The sequence below is a fragment of the Gavialis gangeticus genome, unplaced genomic scaffold, assembly GCF_001723915.1.
Source record: "Gavialis gangeticus isolate Ggan-Ray unplaced genomic scaffold, GavGan_comp1, whole genome shotgun sequence".
NCBI lineage: Eukaryota > Metazoa > Chordata > Crocodylia > Gavialidae > Gavialis > Gavialis gangeticus.
The window spans coordinates 22,146,809-22,157,321 of record NW_017729011.1 but is presented as its reverse complement, the minus strand read 5'-3'; the positions used below and the strand labels follow the sequence as shown (position 1 = coordinate 22,157,321).

The window sequence follows — 10,513 nt, the reverse complement described above, 5'->3', positions numbered from 1 at the left end:
AAAAAAAAAAAAAAAAAAAAGAAAAAAAAAATCACCTGAGTTTTCATTTTCTAGCAAGATATTTACATAAAGATTTACTATTCAGACAGAGTTGGGGGCTGGGGAGAAGGTGGTGGAGGGCACTCGTTTGCACTGTTTATTAAGCATATATTAAATGGGCTTCATTGCATTTAAATACCAGCCTGCTCTAAAGGACAGAGTTTCTTGCTTCTTGCTTGCAGCTGACAGCAAGCACCTTTTGCCCTGCTAAAGTGCTTCTTGAATTCATGAGAATTACTGTAATAGGCAAACATTTATCCAGTTGGTTTGTGGTGCCTTGTATGCCACATTTTTTTTTAAGACTGAAACCGTTTTTCTGCATGGATTAAAAATAGTCTCGGGTTTTTTCAATGTAATGCTTTATTGGCTTGCTTGCACAATTTAGAAATAGGCCAGATTACCAGCCAGTGTCCACCACCACAGCTCCATGGTTGGCCCTATGCTTTTAGGTGTCACTGACACTGGAGTTAGTTCTTGGTATCTCGGCCACTGACTCACTGATATGAAAGAGCAAATTTTTATTCATTAAAATGTAGAAAATCTTACCCTTGACACCATATATGTAAAACCAATGTCGCTTTTACATATTCCTTTTTAAGTGTAATTACGTGCGCTAAGGTTCCTATTTTACTTATAAATTAAAAACAGATTTATAAAAACATTTTCAAGGAAATAGACTGTAAAACTAACACAATTGCTTATGTGAAGATTGTGGAACAGATTAATCCACATTAATAAGGTCTGAGGCACACAGCAAACATTTCCAATTCTTGGGAACCCATTTGCTGTGTAAGAAGAAAAAAAACCACATGCCAAAAATGACGGCCCCTTGACCCCTAGTTGTGTCCAGGATCAAAATGGGCCAGGGAAAGCAGTGACAGAGATACCAAAAAGGCTTCTGGAAAACAAAAGCCTGCTCCCCCCCATAGCATTCGAGGCTCTGATCTCAACGTCAGATGGGCAAGGGTGAATCCCAGTACTTGCATCAATCTGACTGAAGGACCAGAGCCAAGTTTATCAAAATTATTTCACACCATGAACCAGTCAGTTCTACAGCTGTCAGCTTATAAACCCAGTTTTCTTATACCTCTTCTACTAATAAAATTAGGCTGCAGGACGAGTGCCTGGAAAATACAGCAAGCTAAATTTGAGGTAATGTGAACAGTAAGGCTAATTTCATGCTTCACTATCATCAAACACAGAGCACTCACTTCAAACAAAAACATGAAGTTGTTTCTGAAAATCATGGAATATTTCAGTGAACTGATTTGAATTTTCTTACACCCCAATTTCAACGCACAGATATTTTCAGTGATCACACAATCCAGATGGCCCTCCCTTGTTTAAAATCTCAGCTCTTTCTTAGTCTTTTGTTCTTGGCACGCTGTTCAAACACAGCAGCAGTAAATCTCTCCCTCTCCTTACATTTCACTGCATTAAGAACCCTGCTGTCCAGGGGCTTCCTGCTGGGATCACTAGTGGAGGACCGGATTCCAGTGCCGCAGCTATTGGCAAGCGTGTTCCTGCAAGAAAGGGAGAGAAACACAGATCCTTATGCCCTGGATTTCAGGTGAGAGCGAGTGCTTATAAAGATGCAGAGAAAAAGTGTCTTATTGGGAACATCTTGTTACAGAGGGTAACCACAGTGTATATTTTAAGCTGAAGAATCAGCAAAGCTGGTATTTTAGCTTTGACCATCATAGATAAGGAAAAGTAGGAAAAAAAACAGAGGGGAATGATATTAGAATACAGATTCAAATGAATATTCTGTAAAGCACGTTTACAAGGCAGTGATTGCTTTGAATTCCTGGACAGCCAAAGCAAACCCCCAAAAGCACGTACCGATCAAAGAAAGTGGCTAGGAGACGTCTCAGCAGAACCTTATGTTTGACACCTGCACACAGATGACAGTTCATCAGCTGCCCTCGGGTGATATAAACACCTGACCCTGAAAAAGTTCAAACATACCAAGTTTATAATTAACAACCCTCGTTTCCCCTGCTGTTGTACATTCCCGATGGACTGCACACCACTATATTCCTATTAGGATCACAAAGGATCTAGGGCAGAGGCTGTCCCAAACGATGTACCTGTTTATCACCCAGTACCAACAGGGCCTGGGTCTCAGCTGCATCCTCAAGGAGCTACTATAATGCATATATCTAATCATTTCCAAAGAAGCTTTTGCAATTAGGTTCTTGTGGGGTTTAGGTACCTCACTCCCTGGAGGTCCTGTGAAAAATGCTGGCCAATGAGAAAAATCTCCTGATCTGATCCAAACAGAAAGATGATCTCCTGCAATCACATGAAAGGACCTAGCTTCTCAAAAAGTGCATGGTGCTATGCTTTGTCTCCTTAAAGAAATATGATTTCTTTAAGGAGAATCACACAGTAGATAATTGCCAGCCTTCTGAGAAAACAACTACCCATTTGGCCTCTCCCCCCCCCTTTTTTTTTTTTTTTTTTTTTAGGGGTGTTTTTTGCGGTTTTTCCCTTTTAAAAAAAAACCTCCCCTTTTGGCCCCCCCCCCCCCCCTTTTTTTTTTTTTTTTTTTTAAAAGGGAAGAACTGCAGAATACACACCTAGAATAAAAACAGATGCAGACACGAAACCCGTGCGTTTCCCGCAAACCCACGATAACTTTTGCTGAGCCGGGCATTTAATTTCTAGCACAACACAATTTTTGCATATCGCATCTACTGGTTTCAAATATGTTCTCACGGACAGAAAGGAACCCTGCCAATGCAGCTTTGCCTTACACGTCCAGAAGTTTGGAAACAAATCCTCCGCAGATCTCTTATCCTTTCATTATCAAGCACTTTATGTAGCACCTAGCTAGCAACAACAAACCTACTGTGTGCCTCACAACTGGCCTGCGTGAACAAAGATGTGGAGGTGTGTTTTTTTTTCTAAGCACACTGTTACACCATATAAGAAGGTTTTTTTTTTTTCAATTAAGATTAAATAGGGGATCATATCTAGAGCGGCAAAGGACTAAGTACTTCCAGACACAGAGACATACCAGAAAAACAGAAATACTTCTTACATTTCCAGGAAAGGCTAACAAGGATTATCTTTAATCTTACAGATACATATAAGAACAGAACAATATTAAAAAATTAGTTGGCTAGGTTATGAGAAAACCTGGAATAACTCTATTGAGCCCCAGGGAATCACTGTTATAGGGGATGCAACAGATCAAAACCCGTGTCTTTCTAGCTTCACTGGTGTGATGACCACTTGAATTTTCACCAGCAGATGACGACCTCTTTCTACTTGCATAGATTTTTGTTAATGCAAGACTATGGATTAGACTGTGAAGGGGGAAAAAAAAGAGCATTTGTGCCTTAGGATTTGTGAACAGTCCTTACCATTATGCTCTGTATGCTATACCTATCCATCAATTTTACTATGATCATTTCAAGATTTGTTTAAGGATCTCAGCAGAATATGCCCAAGTTTTCAGAATCAGTTACAATATGTAAAATCTGAGACCAAAGAAAATACTTAGTTTATGGAGGTTACTAAGCTTTCACTGAAGGATTTTTCCCATCTACTGTAGGCAGAAGAACCCCATCAATTTTCACTAAGTTTGCAACAGTAATTAGCTGCTGAGCCTTTATTCAGTAACAGTATTTTAGAGATAAGCCATCAGAGAGCAAGCCAGATGCTACCAAGGGTAGCTTCACTTTAATAAATAAAAAATAACCAAGGCAGCCGGTATCAGTTAGAGATATTAATCTACTTTTTCCCAGATTGAAAAATGTAAATCAAGCAAAGATGCCTGGAGCCAATTTGCAGCTCTCACTGTGAAAATAACCTATACCACTTGATGTTTTGAAGAAGTCTCACATAAAATGTAAATGGATACAAAATGAATATTCTAGCTTCAAAATAAATACTTGTGGTTTTATTTTGTGTTATGGTTATGTGCGTTTTATTTCTGCCTTCCATTGAAGAAAATACATGTCCTCCACCAGACAGAAACCTTTGTAGCTACTTCTTGAAATTAAGATCCCTACTGCAAGCTGAAAATAAAAAAAAAAAAAACCTCTGCCACTCAAAGCATTGTATACAAGAGATAAATGGTCAGAAAGAAAGGACAACTTACTCCCTTCAATATCCTCTCTCACTAGAGGAATTCTAAGCACTTAACAGGTATCTAATTAAGCCTCAACAACCTAAGCAGTAAGTAAGGGATATTATATAGAAATGTTCACCCCATTGTTCCTGGAGTGGAAGACAAAAGTGCACCACAGTATAAAACAATGCAGATAAAGTGAAGAAGGAATACGTACCCAACTGAGACCATGGGAATTTAGGGAAGCACAATGCAACTGTCCAAACTGGAACGTGGTGTGGACATAAGGGTCAAGAGCATCTTCTTGCACAGAGTGCTGGAGGATGGTTAGTGGCCACAAAAGGACAGGACCACAGGTTATTACTTGTCCAGTCCAGCTCTACAACCTCCCTGTAAATCAAACCGAATCGCCACCACCTCCCAGCTTTCCCAATGCCTATCCTAAATCACCATCTGGATGAAGAACAGTGGAAGAAGGCTTAATGCACACAGGCCTGAAATGATTCAGGTAGAAAGATGGAAAAACTTCAAAAAACACCCACTTTCTCTACAACAGGGCTGGGCAATTATTTCAGGCAGAGGACTGCTTACTGAGTTTTGGCAAGCCATCAAGGGCCACATTATAGGCAGCCAGGGGCAGATATATATTAAATTTTCTCAATTTTTAGGGGCCCCACAGGCCAGATGGCATGACCTGGCAGGCTGCATCTGGTCCATGGGCTGCATTTTGCCCACCTTGCTCTACAACATCCATCACTATAGAGGGTATGTGTCCTTGGGATGTTAAGCTGGTCCAGGGCTTTTAAAACCCTAACTACAACTGAGTCAATAATGGACTCTTTGGTTAAGTGGCAAGTGTAAAGAATTTTAAAATACTTTCTCATAATAAGTATGCAATTTTTCAGATTGTATGGCAAATCAGAAAGTTAGAAGAAACCTTATTTTGAGTAAAACAAGGCATTCTGCAACAGTTCAAACATTTTTAAATGGCTAGAAGCAAAATTAAAGGAAAATTTTGAATGAACTGTCAAATGGAAAAAAATCAAAACATTTCTTTACCAGTATTGTCCAGGTGACACTTCATTTGCTGCTGGAATATTTCGAGATTGTTTTCAGAAATCAACACAAATTTAAACTCAGGATTGTCAACCTGCAATTCTGCCCCAAAATTTCACTGAGCTATACCCTTAATTGCTGTTGGTGACAAAAAAATGACCACTTTCATCTGCAGCTAATTATCTGATGCCAGTGGCACCATGGCCATTAATCTACACACCGTCTGTAAAAATCCAGGATTACAACTCACAACACCAAGGAGGGATCTATCAAGACATTCAGGGTGATTTTTCTCCACACTATTGAAGATATTCACGGTTTACATAAAATCCTTAAACAGTTTTATTCACTGATATAAATCTGTCAGCTGCTGCTCTGTGAACCTTATAATCTGATACTTAAAAAAAAGCATTTTTTTAAACTGTGCACCTATATTAGAATACAATTGCGATGCAGCCCATAGCAAACAAGAATACAAGCAGACGAAATTCAATTAACATGCTAAATAAATTCAATCGAATAATTCCTGTTAATGACACATCCTTCCATCAGTGAATGAAAGGAAATTTGAGATTTTTTTTTGACTGATTGGTGATGAGTGTCTTTGTTCATAATAATGCTAAAACAGGAAAAAAATGCAGGTAATATATATAATTACAACTGAAGCTGAAGCGAGATGAAGAGTAATTTCCAAGGATAAGAATGTCAATATTCTCCAGTCATTCTAGTGTAAAGAAAAAGAGTTACCATGCTGTTACCTGCAACAAGTTCGAGTTTTTCTCCCGGATCTCCCTCCGAGTAGAGTTTGGGGTGGCACCGATATCCAATCTGACTGATCAGACTGGCTGGGAGAGCAACTAAGTCACGTCGAATGAGCACGCAGGAACGATTCTCTAGTGGAATCTGCTCTGGCTTTTCTTGAGCTACTTGAAAAAAAGAAAAAGAGAAGCATAAAAGAAAAGAAAAAGAGAAGCATTAAACAAATCAAGTACGGGGGATGCAAAATTGAACACTGCTGCGTTTTGATGATTCCCAATCTTTTTTTCCACAGCATTACTTCTGAAAGCAGCTAATGACTCCAGAGACAATCATTTTCCAGGTAAGGGCACAGGACACTGCTAGCCTGGATTCAGGATCACTATCAGTGGTTTTCAAAATGTAGCTGAAAAGTTCCTCACATCCTGATGTCTACAAAACAGCCTTTCCTTTTTTCTGATCGTTTTCAGGAAGAGGAGCTCTTGGAGTAGCCTTGCTCTGCATGGCTTTTAAGAGAAAGATTAATGTAGCCTAATTATGCTTGTATCTTCTTTTTAAAGTGTTCATAATGTATAAAACTGGATGATTCTGAGCATCTGAGATTATTCCCAAAACGCGGACAGAGTGTACAGAATTAGCTTGCCACACCTAGGACACTTAAACTAGTGTATGCAATGAAACTAAAACAAAACGTTATGCCAATGGTCTACGGGTTTCCCGAAAGCGTCATACATTTGCCAGTTAGGTTAGTAGCTACTTCAATATAAAAACTACTTCTGCTCCTGAAGTTAAACGTAAAACCTTATAGATACACACTATACCAAGGCAAGCCGATCTTGGCAACTCAATGCTATCACTGTGAGCACTCACCTTTTCTACATCAGAACAGGTCTCCTTTCCTTCCCCTCCAAGTGTTTAAAATTGTATCTCAACAACGATCAACAAAAAGAGGCTTTCTTAAGCTCTGGCTTGAAAAACAAATTATACTGCAATACTGGGATATAGCTGTGATTTCACTTAAAACATTCCCTTACATACAATTAATGGGGCCTGCCACTGCCTATTAGCAAATGTTAATGTTGAAAAGCTAAAACAAATGAGTTTTACTACTAACACTGCAAATTCTCGTTTTGTGAACATGCAGAGGATTAGCTTTCTAAAGCACATTTACAGTGGAAGTCCACAGGCGTGCTTAAAATGCCCTATCCCAGCAGAACTGAACTGATACAGGTGTGATACAGGTTCCAACTCCACGGTTAATATTTTTAAACATTATACCCAATAAAACATTTATAAGGTTCTCCTTTTCCTGGAGTTTTGATAACACACCAAACTATAACTATAACCAGGTTGATTCCTTCAAAAGGATTTAAATACAGCTTTAATACCCAGGGGTGTAGATCTATTCTACTTTGGTATCAAAAATGGAGAATTCAGTCTGTGGACTGAAAATATACACTGCTTATTCTCTTAAGTGTCTTTTACTCTTACTGTTTTGGTGTTTCATAAGCTGGTTTTTCCATTCCTCAGATAGAAGAGCAAATCTGGGGACTTTCTGTGAACTTGTTGCTGCAGTAACCGCAACCCAAATGCCTCTTTTACAAAGAAATGAGTGTTCTAACTAGGACATGTCCTGCAATGTTGTATTGTTATGTGACAGCACATCGTAGGGCGCAAGGCTGTAAAAGCCAACAAAATATAAGGCTGTATTGAGTATCAGTGTCTTGCAATGCTGGCCTTAGGTGTAAAAGCTTTTTTAAAAAAACTTCAGAACAACCCCAGGGCATTAAAATGTGTTTTCTAGAATAAGACCACCTTCCTCTATCGAGCAACAGACTGCTGCTATCTTGAGTAGTTGAGGAACAAGAGTGGAAGAATAAGCCAGATGATATTTTAAAGCATATTTTCTCCCACCAGCATGGCCTGATTATCTATGCAAAGTAGAAGTACTTTGTAATGCTGATGTGCAGTTCCATTTACATAAGGAATTTTCACCAGCAGGAATAATTCTCTATTTCAAAGCTCTTGTAAGCAGAACTTCCCAATATTCAAATGCTTTGTTTTAGACAGAAATCATCTGCCTGTGCTGTATAAGCATCTGAAAGAGCTGATACATTGCTCCTGCTTTGGACAGCAAGCAGCCAAGGTTCTTAAATTGGAAAATATTAGTCTTTCATTTACACATTTCAAAAAAAAAATCAAGAGGGCATTTTCTACAGCATTAATATTCAGACTAAAGCCCCTCTGCTCTCCATCATATATTCTTTGGTGTTGCCAGAACTGCTCACACAAGCATACTCCAAAAGTACGACCGTCACTGAAAAAATAAGCCTGAAGGCACAAGATAAAGAGGGGTTGCTGAAGGGCCCCGTACTTGACTTTCCCGTAACTCTCCGACATGGAGTATCCCAGGCGCGCACAGACTGAACAAGAGAGCAAATGGATCAGATAGTTTAGAGAGATCCCACTGGTACGTCTGACAAATGGAAAGACTGCAAGAGATACGGTTGAGAGGGGGAGTGGAGGGTAGCTCACATTTAAGGAAACAGGGCAGACGATTTTGCTGCCAAAGGAATGTTTTTGAAATCCGAGGGCCACAGAAAGCAATAAAGATTAAGCCATACCATTTCACAGTGTGTTAACTGTGGGCAAGCTTGCCAGAGAAAGTCTTCCAAAAGTCCATTCTTTTGACACTGTCCTGGTTTAACACTGCTGAATAAAGACATGAAGTATTTCCCTCGCTCACACACATACACCTGCACTATTTTTTCCAAGTTGTGATTTAAAAAAAAATATATTAATGGCTTTGGATTGAAAGTGCCAAAACTACTTCTTGCCACTTTAAATATTGGCAGCCCTTTAAGCTGTTAACAAGGCAAGAATACGAGGTTGTGCTTGCTGGCATTCATTTTCCCCAAGGGCTTTCAAAATGAACTCCCAAGTTAACTCCCTTTTCAAGAAAATGACAGTGAAGTTAAAAGTCTGATGTGACGGCAAAGCAAGCATTCTGGAACCACTGCAACCCCAAGACAAACATCATCCATATCTATATCCATATCCAGCAGTAGATAGATGGAGTAAGCACTTCTGCCAACATGAGAGAGAGAGAGAGAGAGAGAGAGAGAGAGAGAGAGAGAGAGAGAAAAAGAGAGAGAGATGATGCTTATTTTATAAATATTTACAGGACAGGGTAGATGTTTTTGTTTCTCACTACTGTGCATTTAAATATCATTCTCTATACATACCGAAAAATACACCAAACTGGTTAATTATTGCTAGAATCATATAGTTTTGATTTGAAATCATCTCATTGGATGAAATTTGTTAGCAGCATCAAAAGTTGACAGAGCTAAATATCATCACGCACAGTGTTAACAAAGTCACTATTTGCATTTACATGAAGGTTTCCCATGAAAAGTCTCCAAGTACTTTCCAAAGATAAGTATCACGGTGCACTAAGGCACACATTAGATCACACCAACCCATAGCAGATCTGGGGATGGAACAGAGAGTTCTGGTCTGATATCATGACTAGTCTACACATATTTTCCACGTATACATTTCTTCAAAGATATTGCAGGAAGTTAAAGACATGCAGCACTCAGGCCAAACACACAAACTGCAACAGATGGACAGGCAAATCTATCGGTTCCTATGCGTGTCTGATGCAATCACTCTCAAGGAAGGTCAGTTTAACCATCCTGATATCTCAATAATAAAGTGTGCAAAGCAACCCACGCTAGTGCAGTCAAAGATCAGATTGTACTGCCTTGCTATCTGTTATCTTCCCAGAGTAATTAATTCCAGTTGAATTTAGAGTTAACCCCATTTCCTGAAACCTAGCAACTTGTCCTGAAAAACTACTTCAATCAATAGCATGGCCCTTGCTTTTTTATTCAAATGATGTTTTTGGAGATAAACACAACGAAAGCTTTGGGAACAAAAAGAAAAAAACCCAATATTCTTGATTTTAAGTGCCCTGTTTTTCATACAGGCCCCAAAAGCAAGGGCAGAGGCAACTTAATAATCTGTATTGTGGAAGTCAAAAAGCAGATGAGAGAAACTAAAAATGCAGAGTCTAATCCAGATTATTCCAGTCCAATATAACTCAATAATGCTCCCTTGCTGGCTGCCAGGACCTACTCACATTCTTATTTACCATATTTACTCAATTCTAAGATGAGGTTTTTTCCTCCATTAACATGGGGGTGGGGGAGCCCCTTTTCTCAGAATCTCATGAGGGCAGTGGCTTCGGGTCCAGCCCCTACCCGGGATCTGGCTGTAACCACAGCCTCCACATCACCTTTGTACTCCATCATCTCCCCCCTGCAGCCCCTTTCCCTACCATCTCTCTCCCAAACAGCCTCTGCTCCCCTGCCTGCCCCTCTCCTTTCCCCTTTACCATTGCTCTGCACCAGTAAGCTCCGTGCATGCTGCAGTCGGGGGCACAGAGCATGGCTCCAGCCCAGCTCCGCAGCAGGGGTGTATCTGCACGGCTACTCTGGGGGCTGGGCTGGGGCAGTGCTCAGAGCCCTAGGCTAGAATGGGGACACAGCCTGCCAAGTGGACCAAGGGTAAGAG

At 39.9% G+C, this 10,513-nt stretch overlaps 1 protein-coding gene across 7 annotated transcripts in view; it reads right to left on the bottom strand.

Moving 5' to 3' along the window:
• The window catches only part of NACC2 (NACC family member 2), a 97,790-nt gene that overhangs the window by 5,296 nt on the left and 81,981 nt on the right, over positions 1–10,513 (bottom strand). For 6 of the 7 annotated variants that reach the window (XM_019510814.1, XM_019510816.1, XM_019510819.1 and 3 more), the window contains 3 exons: positions 5,935–6,102; positions 1,882–1,987; positions 1,465–1,562 (listed from right to left, as the gene is read on the bottom strand). In XM_019510814.1, coding sequence (XP_019366359.1) covers positions 1,465–1,562; positions 1,882–1,987; positions 5,935–6,102 — 372 coding nt within the window. The remainder of the gene's footprint in view (positions 1–1,464; positions 1,563–1,881; positions 1,988–5,934; positions 6,103–10,513) is intronic. The other variant, XM_019510820.1, reaches the window with a different exon arrangement.